Genomic DNA, 18493 nt, shown 5'->3' with positions numbered 1-18493 from the left:
GTAGGATTCCCAATATACCTTAATCCTCCTTGCCTTTGGGGAAAATGCAGCAAGAGGCTCAAAGGAGAGACAAGACAACAGTGTTTCTGTATAAGGCTCTACACACACAGGCAGGATATTAAGAAAAAATAGACTATGCACAAAAGAAACATTTTTACCTTGGTTTGTCCCCAAGATATGAGTGTCCAAGAGGCTTTAAAGAATACTAAGGAAACAAGGAAAAAGGGGCAAGTGCATAGATATTACTTTACATTATAGCATTTCAGAAGATTACAAAGAATAATAACAATTATAAACAATATATGTAAATAAAATTTCCTGTCATCCAGATCTGTTTTCACTTTGACCACTTGGTGGCGATGAAGAACATTCACTGTCCCAAAAGGATTTCCTCAGTTTTGCCACCAGAAGTGTTTCCTACCTGATAGGCTATTTGCCTGCATGAGGACAATCTAAGTACACAGAAACACAGTGATTCCTTTTAAGGAAGACAAATTGCATGTAACTATTTGCCATCCATCAACAATACAACCCTTTTTTTTTAAAGGTTAAAACATCTTTTTTCAAAAGCTAAAAACAAACCAACAAAAACCACATGGCTTACGTAAAAACACCACAACAAAACAAAACATACAACACTTTTGGTTTATAAAACAGATCAAAACAAGCCTATGAGTTAAGGCTAACCATTCAGTTCCCTGGGCCTTCAAAACTTGCCCTGTCTTCTTCCACTGCTTCATTTGTAACTCATGTGGTCGTTTTTAAAGAAAAACAAAATGTCCTCACTTGTAGAGTCAATTTTAAAGAGAAAATTGTTGGCAGTATTGACAAGTGATGAACTACTCAGCAGGAATCAAGAGTCTGAACAGCTAAGGTCAAAGCCAGGGGGCTATCATCTTCTGAGCTGAACCAGTCAAGCCCTGGGGAGTGTTCAGCAAGAGAAAATGACCTGACATGCTCACACGAATATCCATTTACTCTGTGGAGGCCTTTCTGTACTTCGGAGAAATGACTGACAGGATCAGAACACCTGATCTTTTAGAACCTGTTCTTTCAGAAGTAAAGACAACTGAGGAAACACTAACAGAGGAGTAAATTGAATTCAGTGTCTTCTAGGACCCAGAGGCGCTTTCCCTGGACATAGAATAGACAAGATCAATGGGTTGGATTCTGGATTATCTGGCCAGAATTTACCTGTACTACCTGCCCACTGATGCCTGAAATGCTTTTAACAGAGTAGAAGCTTTTCGTTCTACACTCAGAGATAAGCCTTAAATATAAATACCCCTGGGAGCTTTAAAACATTAATTTAAATTCACCCTAAACCATAAAATGGGTCAGTCCAGGTGTTTTTTAAGACCACATTTTGACAAGGGATGAGGGAGAAAAGAACACATACTACTGAGAAGAGGGAAGGTGCAGATAAAGGGAGCAGAGAGGTGAGAGGAAATCAGAAAGTGGATGTTGGAGGTCTTATAAGACAAATTATACCTACTTCATGAATTTGCATCCTTAGCTCCACTCAGGGGCCTGGGATAAGCATACCTGTGCATGCACACACACACACACACACACACACACACACATCCAAGCACAAGTAATGTTTTATTTCATTCACTTGGAGATCAGAACTATATTCAGACCAGCTGGCAAAAAGGAATGCTAGATATAAAGTCATAATTTAGCCACAGAGACTTGTGTTGTATGAAAGCTTCTTTCAGAGTGGGTCAGGTGCCAGCTAGTCAGAATGCTGAACCATGACTATGGGCAAAGCATCATTGGCAGCTACCACTCCCATGAATTCCTGGGTCTGTTTGAGTAATTTTTCGGAAAGAATTTAAGACATGTTTAGTAGTACAGAGGGCTTGAATGCACATGCGTTCCAATAGTCAAGATACCTAGGCTCTTGACCCATCTCTGTCACTATGTAGAAGTTTGTCTGAACTTGGTTGCAAAGAACTGAAAATAAAGTAGATGCCTAGAGATCAAGAAATGACAACAAATCATCTAAATGACTATAATAGAATATTGCCATGACATAAGAAACAATGAATATAAAGAATTCAGAGAAACAAGTGAGGGTACATAAATTGGGACAGAGTGATTCAAGTATAAACAGGAAAACAATATACACCATTACTATAGAAACACAAAGGATGATAAAAAAAGAAACTAAATGTAGAGTTATCATAATGATATAGCTTGGATCCAAAGAAGAGACAAGAAAATGCACCTCCACTCTTCTTTTCAAAGGTGAAGTGCATGAGTATAAAAGACTATGCCTATGAAAAGTTATATTTCCTTCAAACTCAAGTGAAATTTTGCTTAAATACCTTTTTTCCTCTTTTTGTTACAAGAGTTGAATCATTGGGTAGAGAAAGTGGGAAGATCATAGATTTAGAGCTGGAAAGGATTTTAGAGAGCATCTAAATCCAAGCATCTTATGTTACTGATGAGGAAACTGAGTTCAGATTGGTTAAGTGATTTGCCCAACACCAGAGAGGTAGTGACAGAAACAACATTTGAACTCATATCTTCTGACTCAAAGTTTGCAATGATTTCAACATTTAGATATAAAGGCAAGCTTTAAAAATATATTAATAAAAATTTTATTTTTAGTATTAAAAAAAGTGTGTGGGAATAGAGAAAAATGTGACTTTGGTCAAGTCACTCCCTCTCTCAGCTTCAGTTTTCTCCCTTGTACAATAATTCACTTATACTCAAAGATGTATGTACTAGGGACACAAAGCCAAAAGCAAATTGAGGAGCTTATATTTTAATGAGGAGATTCCACCTGCATATGAATAAGTAAATATGAAGGTTTTTATTTTTGAGGACAGCTAGGTGGCTCAGTAGATAGAGTGTGCTGGGCCTAGAGTTAGAAAGACTCATCCCCAAGAGTTCAAATTTGACTTCATCTGCTATTAGCCATGTGACTCCAGGCAAGTCACTCAACCTTATTTGCCTCAGTTTCTTCATCTGTAGAATGAGTTGGAGAAGGAAATGGCAAACTACATTAGTATCTTTGCCAAGAAAACCCCAAATGGAGTCATGAAGAACTGGGCATGATTACAACAACTGAACAGCAACCACCAACATAAAATTTATCCTTAATTATACAAAACAATTTTAAGAAGAAGAAAATGCTAATAACTGGAGGAAAAGGCAATCCCAGCACTTGTAGGCAGTGGCAACTGAGTTTCTCTTTGAAGGAAACTTGTGGTTCCAGGAGGTTGAAGTTCCAATTGGACAATTCTGTGCTCTGCATTGCCATTGAACTCTTCAGGACCAAGGATAGCCAGTGTCCACTTAAACTGAGCCTCAAATTTGTGTTAAAAAAATAAAATGCAGAGCTCACTCAAACATAAGAGGATGTGTGTATTTCCCCACAAATATAAAAGATGAAGCTGTCCCTGGACCTTGAAGACTGGACCATCATATTATATTCACTATTCTTCCCTTCAATTCAGAGGCAGCATCCTACTGTTTACTTTGTTTTCTAGAGGATGGAGCAAAGAGATGAAGCATCTTGTCAGTGCAAGTCTGAGTAATTGTAAAAGAAATCTGAACACAGCTTATCCCCCTAGGTTATAATGGCTCTCTGCATGGTCTTCATCTTCCTATGGACATAGGTAATACATACTTTGAATCTGTTGTGGATTTTTATCCATCTACCCTCGACATTCTTCAAGATAAAATGTTGCTAACCTAATCATGGGACCTGGATGGGATTACTAGAGCCAGGGCTGTGCTAGTTGGGATGATTAGAAGGGTCTCAGGCTCCTGAATGCTAACAAACCCTCATCTACTGACAAAGTGCATTAAATTTCCACAAATGGAAGTGTTGGATCTGAAGTCAGAAGACTTGAGTTCATAGCCTGATCCCATCTGGTCATGAGATTTTGGACACGTCATGTGACTTCTCTGTGATTCATTTTCCTTATATGTAAAATAAATGTCTTCAATTTATAAGGTCCCTTCTAACTTTAAAACTCTAGTCTTAGTAGGTTCTTTCTGTTAATGCCCAGAAAGTTCCTTTAAAATGTAAACATCTTATAGGAGCTGACATTCATATAGAACTCTAAGACTTACAAAACATTTTATTGTGCATTATTTTGTTTTCTCCTCACAGCAGGTATTGTTATCTCCATTTTGCAAGTGAGGAAACTGAGGCTTAGAGAGGTTAAGAGACTTGCTCATGATCTTACACCCTGCAAGTTTCTGAGGCAATACTTAAATATTTAACAGGCATTTGTTCATCATATCAGCTATCTCTCCTTTTAAAAAGTAGAATGTCCATTTGCATAAACTTGTCCAGAGATATATGTATGTTTTAGTTAGAGGTAAAGAGAGCAACAGATAAAAGGTGTGGAGCATGCTTGGCCATGGGGAAGGGCAGGTACACCACAGACAGCATCCTTGGCCAAGTAAGAATTCAGACATGGGCAGGAGGTAGACATGACAATTAGGAGAAAAGGGAAGAGAAGGCTTCAGGACAGTGACAAGACAGGTTTCATTCTTTTACTTACAACTCACCCTAAATATACTAACGGCTCAAAGCAATTCTTTGATCCCCTAATGGACATATGCAAAAATTCCCTCTTTTTCAAATCCTATGATTTTAAGAACACCTGAGGCTATAAAGTGAAGTCACAGAACTATCAGTGTGTGGCTGACATCATCCCTTCCCTTAGACTCTGAGAAAGTATAAGCTATATCCTGGCTGTACCCCAGCGTCTGACAGAAATAGAACGAAGGAAGGAATCCAGCTGGCTGGAACTCAACCTTGGCCAGACCTAAATGGTGCCGATAAGGAAAAGGAAGCATTTCAAGCCAGAAGGTCAGGAATGCAAATGAAAGAATGAGAACTCTATGTAAGACATAGAAGAGTGATTAAACACTTCCTCTTGGATTCAGAACACCTGTATTAGGAATGGGTCCTCTCTTCTCAAACACCGGCCCCAGGAATTGTCCCTTTTCAAGTCCCACTGTGTCATAGATCTATGAGACATGCAATCAAAATAGACAATCCATTGGGGAAAAAGAAACCAAAACAAACAAACAAACAAAAAACCCCCCAGCAACCAATATGTAGTTTCTATGGGAGGGGGAAATAAGAGAGGGCTCTTCCACACTTAGGATTATTTGCAGCTGTTTCTATAGGACACCTTGGGAACCAACACACTAGATCAACCCTTCCTTCCCTTGGGTAATCATTATTCCAGGATCCTCCCTGTGTGATAACTTGGGAACTTGCCCTTCTCAACTATCAGGATATAGGATTCCATACCCTGACAGCTAAGTCCCTCTATTCTAACAGAGGAAGAGTGTTCATGTGGGAGAACATTGACCTTAAACTCAGAGGACCTGGATCCAAATCACCAGCCCTTCAGTGATTACCTGTGTGATGTTGGGAAAGTCACTTAACCTACCCAGGCTTCAATTTCCTTAATTTGAAAATGAAGGGTGTTGTACCAGTTATTCTCTGAACTTGCTCCCAGTTTTAGATCTAATTTTATTCACATACCTAAGCAGAGCTCCAGTGAATTTCAACTCTTACTGCCAACCATATTCACTCTCATTATTATTGAGCTCCACACACTCCTGCTTTGAAGGACATGCAAATGGAATGCTGTGGGATCATCTGGGCCAAAGGTGTAGTAAACACACCGCTCACTGCTAGGTTGTGGCTTACAACATCTTTTCCTGACATGACCCCAAGTTCCTGGGAACATACTCTGCCATATACAGAACTGACCTTATTCATATGCAGTGACAGTATTTTAAAAGTCAACACATTACATAACAGGAGGAATTTCCTGAAAGACTAAAATGTTATGGTGCAAATTTGGTCAGGCTAGTAAATTAAATGCAGCAAAGTAATCAAATGAGCAGGGCTTCCCCAACTCTAGGGCAAGCACAAATCTAGCTCCATCAAGGAAACTTGCAAGCCCTGACATTTTTTCTAAAGTTGCTATTTTATTGGCTTCAAAACAAAAGGTATCAGTGGGAAAGCCTCCAATCAACACTTTTGTTCAGGACCCAGGCATTCCAGCATCTCTTAGATCATTATCCCTTAATTCGTTTTCAGTTATTTACTTGTTTTCAGTCAAGTTGCATCAGCCAGGAAAATATGAACACCATTAGGTAGGGACACATGAATAAATCATCCCTTTCTGTCTCGAGGTATTTTCTTATTATTATAATTATACCATCTTGTAGTTAAAAGGGCACTGGCCTACACAGCAAGCAGATAGATGTCTATTCAGCCTTTTACTAGCTGTGTGACCTTGGGCAACTTCCTTCACTTCTCTGGATCACAGTTTCTTTATTTGAGACATAAGGGGGTTGGATTAAATCATCTCTAAAGCCTCCTCCAGTTCTAAAAATCTATCGTTTTATTTCTAATTGCACAGAACATTTGTTCCAATGTTCTAATAAGGATTTCTTCATTAATAAAGCCTTAGTAGATGAGAGAGTTTATAAAGGATTAATACAAACCAGATAATAGATAGCTGAGGGATAGATTTAACTAAGCAATTTATAAAAGCAGTTTTGCATTTAGAAATGCTGATAAACATCCCTTTATAATGAAGTTGGATCATAATGTAGTCTGTATAGACAAGACATGGTTGCCAAGGGCCAGCTTTGCTTTTAAATTCAACAACTCTGAAGAATAGTTTTTAAAAATTAAGGAATTAAAAAGGCATAACTAAATAAAAGGGGCAGTTTAGTGCACCGGAGAGAGAGCTGCCCTGAAAGTCAGCATGATCTGTATTCAACTCCTGCCTTTGGCACTTACTGGCTGAGTAATTCTGGCCAAAACACATGCTTTCTCAGTGCCTCAGACAAATATCTTTAACACTGTAAATTTCAGCAAAGGTAAAAATCCACATTTGTGAAGAGAAATTCCTCACCAGGAGCTCTCAAAACTGATGACCTTATAAGTCTGGTTAAAAGCAAAAAAGGATCATTTACAATCCTCTCTAAATTATCTGTGCTAATGACATGAACAATGAATATGGATGGTATAGCTGTAATGAGGGATTGGCCAATAATGGCCAAGTGCTAGAACATGTCCTTGCTGGTTCCAAACCATGTGGAGACCTGGCTAGTCTGCTTCTAGGGATACATAATAAAGGGGCCTTTCCTCCCTTTTCAGAGTATGTTCAGATATCCTTTGACTGTTTCTTATCACCTTACTGCTTGGTGATTATCAATCAATCAACATTTATGAAGTGCCCACTATGTGCCAGGCACTGTTGAGTGCTAGGGATTTAAAAAAGATATATACGTATACTAATAAAGAGGAAATAATTAAGGCACTGGAATTAAGAGGGGTTGGGAAAGGCTTCCTATAGAAGGCACGATTTTCATTGGGATCTGAAGGAAACTAGGGATTATAAAAAAGCTTTTTAACCTAGGATAAGTGTGCATAGAAAGGGTTTGAGAATGTTTATTTTCTTCCCTTATAGCTTTCAAGAAGAAAGAACTGCTATAAACCTTTAGTTGGGGGAAGGAGCTGCAACTTTAGATACCTTTTCTTAATCTCCCATGGAACTTTTATTCCTGTGTTTTTCCTTTCTCAGTATTAGGTGCGTGATATCCTGAGATAGCAAAGCTTAGGTAACCCTTGAAGCTGAGAGCAAAACTCTAGCAACAAGTGATACTCAAAGAACTGTCCAAACCAACCAACCTGATCCCATTGACAATGGGACACCCAAAGCTCTAGCAGCAGTAGCCAAACTTGACAAGGAGACCATATTTTAGCCCTAAGGAGTAACCTGCTTGATTTGGTCCTTCAAAGGAGCAAGTCCAGCTGAACACAGGAGTAATTCATCTTTAAGCATTGTCACACCCAGCAGTACATTTGGTGGGAAATCCACAAAGGAGAAAAATAAGGGACCACATACTTGGGTTGAGGGGGAAATGTTTTATAGCAACCATCTTAAGCTTATGTATACAATCTTCAAGGACTGAATGCAGGAGAGTGTACTTCTCCATTTGGGGATGTTGGGGTTGGTCCTTACTATACCCTTTTAGTAAATAGCCTTCTATAAATGCTAATTAATGTAATTAGGTTAATTGATATTGGAGTGATGTTATCTGTTTAAATTGTCAGAAGAACATTAGTGTGGGCTCCTGAACAAGAGCATTAAAAACTTTTATACCTTTAGGGTTCCTCCTAGAACTCTAAGAAGAGAAGTAGTCAGCTACCCCTTGAGGTCTAACCTGCCAGTGGCAGTGGTGGCTGAGAGAGGGTTCCAAGAGAGGGTGCTATACTGAAGTACCTAAAATACAGCTCTGTTAGTATAAATACTGCATTTACAGTACTGTGCATCCCTTATTTATTATTTATTGTACTTTATATATTATAATTATATTATTATTATTATTATTTTTATCATATTTGAATATATGGCCATTCTCACTCCCTTATATTGAGTTATTTTCTTCTCTCACACCTTTTATTACCTTTGCCTTTGATTCACTTCCATGAAGCTTACTCCCTGGTGGTGGAAATGGGTTACTTCCCTCTCGAGGAACTGAGGGGAGATGCATCTCCATCACAGGGTACTATTATAATTCTTTTACACATAATCCTGGCCTGCTCCTCAACATGCCTGGATCAATAAAAGATCAGCACTTGGTTTACCAGCCTACAATTAGATGAACTGTGATTAGTTCAAAGAATCATAGGCCTAAGATTCACTGAGCATGTGGAGTCTATGCAAAGTATTTGGCTTAAGTAAGACCAGACTTTAAGCTTCCAAATATTATAGCCAGGGTATTTTCTCATTCCTGGATAACTTCCGAATAGTGAAAGCCTGAGGTAAGAGCAGGGGAAATGTAAAGAATCATTAGGCTTACTATAGTTTCCTCAAGTATAAAATGAGGACAATAATACATGTGGTATTTATAATACCCTTTATGAAAGTCTTACTCTGATGGCTAATCATGATATGAAGGTTACCTTGATCTGTCCCATCTCAATATATGTAATCTCTGGAAAAGCCTATCTATTCTTTTGGTTCAAGTGTGGGCCTGGTGGTAGACTGCATGTTTATTGTTGAAAGACTAGCTTAGCTAAATTTCAAAAGTCTCATTAGTGGACTGGTCATAGGGTGAAGGACTCACAAAGGCAGTCTTCTATGACAAAGAAGAGCCTCCTACTGTGTTCGTGGAAAGGGGACCTTTCCCAACACATCTCTTAAAAGTAATGAAGTAAGAACTCCACTTTTCAAGGTTCTAAACATTAAAGAGTATTATATAAATTTCAGCTACTATTTTTATTTTTAGTTGTTTGTACAAATCTCTAAGCTGACCCTATGACCTCTAGCAATGCTAGGAGACCCAAACCACTTGAAGTCATCATTCCAAAATTCAAGATGATTGATTCACTGTGAATGATGCATCAATTAAAATGCTCTGAAAATGGCCAGATTTGGCATACTATTAAGGAAGCATATTCTTATTAACTTACAAAATGTATTCCTATATGTAAGGCTACCTTATTTGCAGCTGACTTCTTACTTGTATGATATGAGGAATAAGTTTTGATTCTACCCAAAAGTGCATGAATTAAATCTAACCCTGAAAGACTCATCCTTTTGGAGTTACATGCCACTCTTTTAAAATATAGCTTATAGAATCAAAAAGTTGGAAGGGAAGTTAGAGATTATGTAGTTCAACCCATGTCTTAAGAAATTCCTTCCATTCATTAAAGCATTATGGACTCTCACTAAAACAGTGTAACTAGGACCTATATAATAATCATCTTATAATGCCCTTCTTTAATTTTTAAATAGCAGATTCCATTTGGATATGATCCAAAGTAGACCTACTTTCTAAATTTCATAGCAAAGAGTATGCTTAACAAAATTCCAATATATGTATGCTTTCATTTACATGTGCTATCTTTACTTCCAAAGGCTCAAAGAATTTTCATACAAAATATCCAGTCAAAGGCCCTTACTTCAACAGATTTGGGTATATTTTAAGTCATCATGTATTCCCTGCAGAGTGAGACAATAAAATTTAATGCATCCCCTACTTCAGCTCTAGGAAAACATATTGAATCCCTACTATGCACAGAACAGCATATTAAATGCTCATTATGAGTAGATACCATGATGACCAAGATAATAATTGTTGCCTCAGAGAGTTTATAATAGAAGTTGGATGATGATCAGGGTTGGAGGCAACATAAATACATAGAACAAAACTGCAAAAGAGACTATGATAAATGCCAAAGTACAAACCAAAGAATACTGAAGGAAATAGCATGAGCAAAGGGAGAGAAACAAAAAAAAATGAATGTATATGAATTGTAGCAAGTAGCTCACTTTGGTTAGAGTTGAATATATGAAGACAATAAGACAATTTGAGAGTTGACCCGAAAGGTAGGTTGGACCTTGAATGCCAAATTAAAAATTTCAATTTTGTTTGTTAGACAGTACCATTTTTAATAAATTTGTTAGGCAGTTCCAACCTCTTAAAGGGTTCTGAAATGAGAGCTGTACACAAGGAATATTAACATGGCAGCAATATGAAATATTTCAATTCAACTAAATAAACATTTTGATACTAGCTACCATGTTGTGAGATGTGATGGGAGAAAAGTAGATAGAAAAAAAGCCTTAAAGTCAGAAGGACCAAAGTTGAAGTTCTCCTTCTACACATACTGGTTGCACAAGCCTGGAAATATCACTTAACCTTCTAAGACTGTAAGTTTCAGAGTAGATGTTGACTGGCACTAATAGAAGGAATTTCCTCAGTTGGGGTTCTTCAATCTACAAGTGGTGCAGGCTTTATCTCTAAAGTGCTCGTACTACAAAGACTAAGCTGATACAGTTCCTGACAATGAAGAAGTTACATTCTAGTGAGGGGCTACCGAACATTTGAAGTGAAGTAAGCAGAAAGTAATTTGAGGAGAGAGAGAGCGCTAAAAATTGGAGAAACAAGGAAGGTTGCATAGGGAGGTGAGCTAAGGTGAATGAAACATCTGAACTGAGCCTCGAATGAAGACAAGGATTCTTAGAAGCAAAGATGAAAAGGGAGTCCATTTCGAGCAAATGCCTGAAGGGTAGAAATGGATAGTCAATGTAGGTAAGAATCAGTAATAGAGTTTGGTTAAACATAAACTGTGTGAAAGGGACCAATGTAAGATTAGGCTGCAAAAATAGATGGGGGACATATTCTGGAAGGTTTTACAAACTAGGTATCTTAAATACCATGCATTTATGCATGTGTACATATACACACATATATGGTATTTATGATATTTATATACACAGAGACATTATATATATATGCATGCATACACACAAATAATATGTAGTTTTGTGTAATAATATAAGTCTCATCCTATGGATGGTATAAAGATAAATTTGAAAATTCAAGAGAGATATATAAATCTGAGGTGGCTGACCATAGGAATGGATACTAAAAGAGAAGTATAATATTTAAATAGCAGGCAGCATGGTATAATGGGTAGACTGCTGGAAGGCCTTGGGTTCAAATCCTGCTTCTGATACTTATAACTTATGTGACCCTGGACAAGTCATTTACTCTTTCTGGTTCTCAGTTTCCTCATCTCTAAAACAAGATGATGTGGGCAGAGTTTGGGCTTAAAGACAGCTAAGGACCTTTCCTGCTATAAATTTATGATCCTGTTTCTCTCAACTGCAAACCTACATTTCCAACTACCTCCTGAGAAATCTACCAGCATGTCCCACACTGTCTTCTTACACAAAACACCTCCAAAAATGACCTTGCTCTTCCTTCTGATTTCCATAATTTTGTCAATGGCATTCCCTCATGTACAGAATCATATTGCCACCTTTAACTTTCTTCTTGCTTACATCTTCCATCCAATCAATTACCTTTACAAGATATTTGCCTGTTAGCTAAATCTCTGTTCCCACTGCCACTCGAAAGCTCTATAACCTGTATTCCTACTTTGATATTCTCTCTCTCTCTCTCTCTCTCTCTCTCTGTCTTTTTCTGTGTCTCTCTCCATACACATATATAAATGTAAATAAACATATACACATATGTTATAGTCTGGGAGTACAGAGTATAGAGATGTTCTCTCAATATATACGTTTATATGTATGTGTGTGTGTATGTGTGTGTGTGTATGTGTGTGTGTGTGTGTGTGTGTGTGTGTGTGTGTATGTATGGGTATATACACATACCCTTACTGTTAGAGGATGGGGAAAAAAAGTAAATTCTACCAATTTTCAGACAAAGAAAATAAAATTGAAAGTTGTACCCTTTCATTCAATAATATATACACCAAAGGTCTTAATCACGGTTCCCTAAGCTCAGCAATGCATTAGCAGCACTGAGCCAGTCACTCTTCTCTCTACTTTCTGTTCTTATTTATCTTCGATTTTACTTAGCCATTTCTGTGGATAAGGTAACTGCGTAACCTAATTTATGGAACTATTATAAAGAATGATAGATTGAAATGACTATAAAAGTGGGTCACCGAATAGAGTGATGGTCTTAGAGTCAATAAGACATCGGCCTCTGCCATTAGCTGTGTAACCTCACCAAGCCTTGGTTTCTTCATCTGTAAAATGAGGATACTACCAGTGATGCCCACCTCACAGGGCTACTGAGAAGCTCAAATGACATAATGTATGTAAAGCCCTTGGCAAGCTTTAAAATACTATCTCAATGTTACTAATTATTATTAATACTCCTGACACAAACGTAAGTGCATTGTGCAATGAGCCTGGACTCAAGAAGATCCGGGTTCAAATTCAGCCTCAGGTGCTTAATAGCTATATGTCCTTGAGTACATCACTTAACCTCTGCCTCAATTTCCTCATCTATAAAATGGGGATAATATGAACACCTGCTTCCCAGGGCTTGAGGAGGATCAAATGAAATAATTGTAATATGCTCAGCTTTGTGATAGCTGTTGTTATTATACTAACCCTTGCATGTTTTCCTTATTTAGTCTTTCTCAATTGTGTCTGACTCTTCAAGACCCCGATGAGGGTTCTTTTTGGCAAAGATACTGGAGTGGTTTACCATTTCCTTCTCTAGCTCATTTTACAGATGAGGAAACCGAGGCAAACAGGGTTAACTGACTTTCCCAAGGTCACACAGCTAGTAAGTATCTGAGGTCACATTTGAACTCAGGTCTTCCTGATTTCAGACAGGAAATTCTATCCACTTGGCCACCCAGCTGCCAATGATTCCTATGTGGCAATCACTTTACTAAGTGCTTTACAAATATTGTTTTTTATCAAATACCTTTTTTGATTATAAATATTTGTGAGCTTTTACAAAGATTAGAGAGAAAGTATTTCTGCTTTTTAAAAGCTATTTCTTGAGCAAGCCTAAGGATCAAGATCTTTTGTATTATATGGCCACATAGATGCCTATAGTAGGCACACTTAAGTTATTGTTCAGTCTTTGTGACCCCATTTGGGTACTAGATATTGATACTAGAGTATAGATACTAGAGTAGTTTAACATTTCCTTCTCTAGATCATTTTACAGATGAGGAAACTGAGCCAAAGAGGTTTAAGTGACTTGCTCAGGATCACAAAGCTAGTAAGTGTTTGAGTCCAGATCTGAACTCAGGTCTTCTTGATTCCAGGTCCAGTGCTCTATCCACTGTACAATCTAGCTGCTCCCAAACACTTATGTTATACTCAGCTTTGTCTTCTAAGTTTCATAGCCAAGTGTTTTTGTAGTATCTAGCTACTTTGTGCATCTGTGATGTGCATAACCAGTATCTTTCACTAGTCTTATTCTGGCTGGTCTGTGGTGCTGTTGACTCCCCTGGAGCACTCCATTCCACACCAGCAGAGCCATTCTATAATGGGCAGCAGCCATTAAACCAGATTGATTCAGTATTATTGCCTATGCCTACCTTTAGGTTCCTAGAATTATTTTTTCTGCCAATGGCACTGGTGCTAAGAAAGTGGAAAAGTAGGTTACCTGTTAGTGTGTATTATCCAGGCCATGGGAAATAAAGAGTAACACTCATCCATATACTGCTCAACTGGATAGTCAGTACAGAGGACTTGTCGATTTTCCTTAACAACTAAATGTGCACATAATTTAGCACAATCCAATTTCCCAGGCAGCAATTCAGACTACATAACACACCTCCCGCTTATCTTCACTATAGATAATAACATAATATATCAAATTAGGCAAAAAATATCTTTCAAGTATCTTTGTCTTTTTTTTTTTTTAGCCCATCTAAAAATAATTATTCTGAATCACTCAAATCATTCTGGCAAATGGTTATTGACAACAGTTCTCTAACTAGAAGCCAATCAATTTTGTTTGTTTTATTTCTTTTTAATCTCTTGGGCAGTGTTGCTTAATGGGCAGTGTCCTGGTGAGGGAATCAGAAGACCTGAGTTCAAATGCTGCCTCAGATAGTTGCTAGCTAAGTTAGCATGGCCAAGTCACTTAACCCCTTAAGTCTCAGTCTCCTCATTGGTAAATTAGGGATAACACGAAGCATTAACCTTACAGAGTTACAGGGAGGATCGAATGAGACTCAATATGTAAAGTACATTGCAAACCCTAAAGTTCTGTTTAAATATGAGCTACTATTATCCTATAAACACTGCTTTCCTAGCCTAAACTCACAACGGGGGACAGATTTTGTTTTTGTGGATTTTGTCCCATAATTAGCAATTAGCTGAAGAAAGTGCCCCAAAGAGCACTGTAAATTACCTTACGTTAGAAAGCGGATAATGCATTAAAAAGTAATCATTTTAAATGAAAAGCAGTGGAATAAGGTGGAAAATCTAATAGTAATTCTACCCAAATGTTTGTCTTGTAATTCAATGCCCAAGCTTTATGATTAAGGCACTGCCAAGCAAAGGGATTAATACATAGTATGCAGGTAATTTTAAGGATCACAGTATCTATGAAAATTTTTACAAAATCTTGTTCAATAGTTTCTCTCATACTCAGATACTAGGTTAAGAAAGATCTTGTATTAAAGGGATGGGCGGGTGGGTAGGTGAGCGGGGGAGGTTTTTAAATCTATCCAAGAATTCAAAAATCATTCGACAATAACACCACTAATTTTTAACTCTTACCATGAACTCTTCTAGAGTTTGGTACGTCTTTCCCCGGAACTCACAATAGTTCTTCCTCTCTTTGCACTGAGGACAACATTGACTGGTATCTACATGGATGCAGCGAGGGTGGAGTCTTGGGCACTCAGGCTGAATGCACAGCGGTCCCTCCTCAGTGCAAAGGCAAGGGCAGGCAGAAGGGCCAGGAGTAAACTTCTCCCCGATAGCATACACAAAGCCACTCTCATCCACGCAGCCCTTCCCTCGGTAGTCTGGATAGGCATACTCCTCAGGGGGCTCAGGAGTAGCCAGGGCTTCGGGGAGAGAAGCATCTTCTGCAGCCAGGGCTTCTTCCTGAACACTATCCCCAGGCTCTTGGACTTGCAAATTCCCAGGTTTACTGCTCATCCCTTGGCTATTCCAAGTCTGTTTCTGTTTGCTCCAAGACTCTTTGCTGGAATAATTCCGGCTTCCTTTGCTCTTCCCATCCCTGGAGCTGCCCTCCTCCCGCCCATTCCTAGTGATTTCATTCATTTTCCCTGGGCCTGTCTGGCTCTGAGTGTCCCGGGTTGCGTGGTCTCTCTTCTCTTGATTGGTTTTTATCTCCTGTTTGTCCTGAGTCTTGGCCAGTTTTTCCAGAGGTATGGTCGGGCTACAGAGGGCAACCATTAGACAGCATGTTACCAGGAGGGAACTTGAGAGAGCTCCAATTGCCATTGCAGTAGAACTGGGCATCACCTACTGCATCCCAAAAGGGAATGGGGGGGAGGGAGGGAGAGCTTCGGCATTCACCATCAAAGGGAATCACTATGTAAATCCACAGTCCCTGGGAAGAAAACAATTAGAAACACTTCAGCCTACAATATTTCATTCTGCCTTCAAAGGGTGGCAGTGACTCTTTAAGGCCAAGCTGTTGCCTATATAGCTAATTACTTTAAATATTAGGACAATCTTGGGCAAAAAACAAGTAAGTAAATAAAACACTGGCTTATTGCAGAATGTATAGCCCATCTTGTAATGCTTTTCAGAATAAATGTTTCTACAGTCAAGTGTGGCTCTTTAAATCCTAACAAAGTCCAGAGTAAACAGCCAATAGATGTTTCTCTCTCTCTCTCTCTCTCTCTCTCTCTCTCTCTCTCTCTCTCTCTCTCTCTCTCTCTCTCTCTCTCTCTCTCTCTCTCTCTCTCTCCCTCTCCCTCTCCCTCTCCCTCTCCCTCTCCCTCTCCCTCCCTCTCCCTCTCCCTCTCCCTCTCCCTCTCCCTCTCCCTCTCCCTCTCTCTCTCTGTCTTTCTCTCCCCCCCCTCCCCACCTGTGTACAGAGGATGGATTCCCTTAATGTTTTTTGCAATCCAAGAAGAGTCTCTTTTTTAAAAAGCAGCATCAGCTAGAGGGAAGGTTTGAAAGGACTTAACAAAATGTGTGGTGAAACCAGCAAAGGTAACCCAGGTCTGTAATCCCTGTCCCCAAATGAATTTCTAAAGCTGATCAAAAGTAATCTGAGGCTGTTAGATGGACATTAAAGTCAAATGACTGTCACCTATCAGTCCTCCTCAGCAAAAATGATGTTTTAGAGTACTGTGCAGTAGTTGTTGATTTAAAGCTACACACACACTTAGGTATGGCATAAATCAGAGAAATGAAATCTTATATTAGGGACTGATGTAAAGCAGAACCCCTTCCAGTAATTTGATAAATATAATAGCTTAATAATAAATAGACAATGTTGCCGGTTTTAGTTGTAGGATTTGGGGGTAGGGTGGAATGGGGGAGGAGTGAACTCACTAGGCCTCCATGATGTGCAACACCCTGGGAAGAAGTCCTTGGACCTCTATTTTATGTGTCAGAAGAACCTATGCCAAGAATTCTGAAACCACCTACCTCTGTAGCTAAACCCTGCCTTCTCTTTATTATACCTGGCTCTGTAGGCGCATCAGCGTGGAGGGAGAGGATGATAACCAAATCAATTTCTACTATCCCTTGCAAGATAAGGTTAGATGATGGGGGGGGGGGGAGGGAAAACACCTAATAAGGCATCAGGACAGCCACCTTTCTGAGGAAAGGGAGAGGAGGGGCATACAAACAAAATAAAAGTAAGAGGAGAGAGGAGAGCAAAGACAACAGTGCAACTGTCGTCTTCCCCACACTTCTTTCTGGGCTTGTAAAAGTTTTTGACTTTTGATGGACAGTGAGAGGAAATGGGGCTCCCTGGCAAGGGATGTGGGAAAGAAGGCAATGCCCACCTGGTTAACCCATTCAGCTCAGAGCGCCTGCCCAGAGTGCCAGGCAGCTCTCGCTCAGCCTTCACTTTCCAGGCAGACCATCACAACCCTGCCCTTTCCACCCCACAAGCTTGTCTATCCGAGGAGAAGACACCCTTATTTACAAAGTTTCCTCGCAGGCGGTGGGGGAAGGGGGGAGGGCTGTGGACGCATTGCTAAGTCGGAGGAGTGCCATGTAATGGTACCTCAGAGAAATTTTCCCTGTCCCTGTACCCACCCCCTGTCCTCCCGCCAACGGAGGCTGTACATGCATGCATACACACATACACACATGCATACACATACATGCGTACATACATGAGCTCCGAACTCGGGCTAGATCCCTTTATCGCCCCTGGCTCCTGGGATGGAGTCGCAGCAGCTTCCACCGAGCTTGGGCTCCCATACTTCGGCCAGAGAGGGGACCAGTCGTCCCAGGGACCTGCAGAGCAAACACACAGGGCGCACATCCACCCCTCAGCCCCTTAGAACATCCGCTGGGCTAAAGCATCATCTCTGGAGGCTTTCTCCTTTCCCTTTCTATTTGCATTTCATCCTGGCCAAAACTCGTAGTAGACACTCTCCTCCCCCAAAAAGAAAGAGTCCCTGGAGTCTTGAAAGCTAAACGCAGAGCAAAGGGTCCCTCTCAGCCTGCCCCATCCTTGTCTGGTGGGGCGGTGGGCACTCCTCCCTCTGGGCGGTGGTCTTCTCTGCCTCTCCTAGACGGTTCTTCCTGGTGCAGGATGCGGGCTGGATCTGGGATGGCTTCGGAACCTGGGGCTCGGAGATGCTAAGTCCAGCCACTCGGTGGCTTAGGACAGAGCCGAGCGGTGAGCAAACGCTACCAGCCAGGCTTGCCAAGTCAGAGTGAGAGGCCAGAGGGGGAGCTGAAGTCCTTCTGCAACCAGAGCTCCTCTCTCCCCAGGAGCTGGGGCTGCAGCCACACATCTGGCTGCACCACCCTGGCCGCTCCTTCCCCCTCACATGCGCGCGCTCCAGCTGTTCTCCGTATCCCTGCTCTGCCTTCCCTCACGCGTTCTTTCCATCCTCCTTTGGTCGTTCATCACCCCTTCTCGGTATGTGCGTGTACGACTCCTCTCTGCCTGCCCTTCACCAACCCTCATTTTCTGTTTTCCTTTTAACCTCTGCCTTTCCGACTTTTACCCT

General features: G+C 40.1%; 1 protein-coding gene across 2 annotated transcripts in view; it reads right to left on the bottom strand.

Moving 5' to 3' along the window:
- VWC2 (von Willebrand factor C domain containing 2) overlaps positions 1 to 18200 on the bottom strand; it is a 188217-nt gene extending 170017 nt beyond the window's left edge. The window contains exons 1-2 of one of the 2 annotated variants that reach the window (XM_072598130.1): positions 17645 to 18200; positions 15090 to 15894 (exon numbers count right to left, since the gene is read on the bottom strand). In XM_072598130.1, the coding sequence (XP_072454231.1) occupies positions 15090 to 15803 (714 nt within the window). In that variant the 5' untranslated portion in view covers positions 15804 to 15894; positions 17645 to 18200. The remainder of the gene's footprint in view (positions 1 to 15089; positions 15895 to 17644) is intronic. The other variant, XM_072598131.1, reaches the window with a different exon arrangement.
- Positions 18201 to 18493: the final 293 nt, after the last annotated feature.

The sequence above is a fragment of the Notamacropus eugenii genome, chromosome 3 (genome assembly GCF_028372415.1).
Source record: "Notamacropus eugenii isolate mMacEug1 chromosome 3, mMacEug1.pri_v2, whole genome shotgun sequence".
NCBI classification, from domain to species: domain Eukaryota; kingdom Metazoa; phylum Chordata; class Mammalia; order Diprotodontia; family Macropodidae; genus Notamacropus; species Notamacropus eugenii.
Note: the sequence above shows the minus strand (reverse complement) of the source record. Positions and strands in the feature narration are given on the sequence as shown.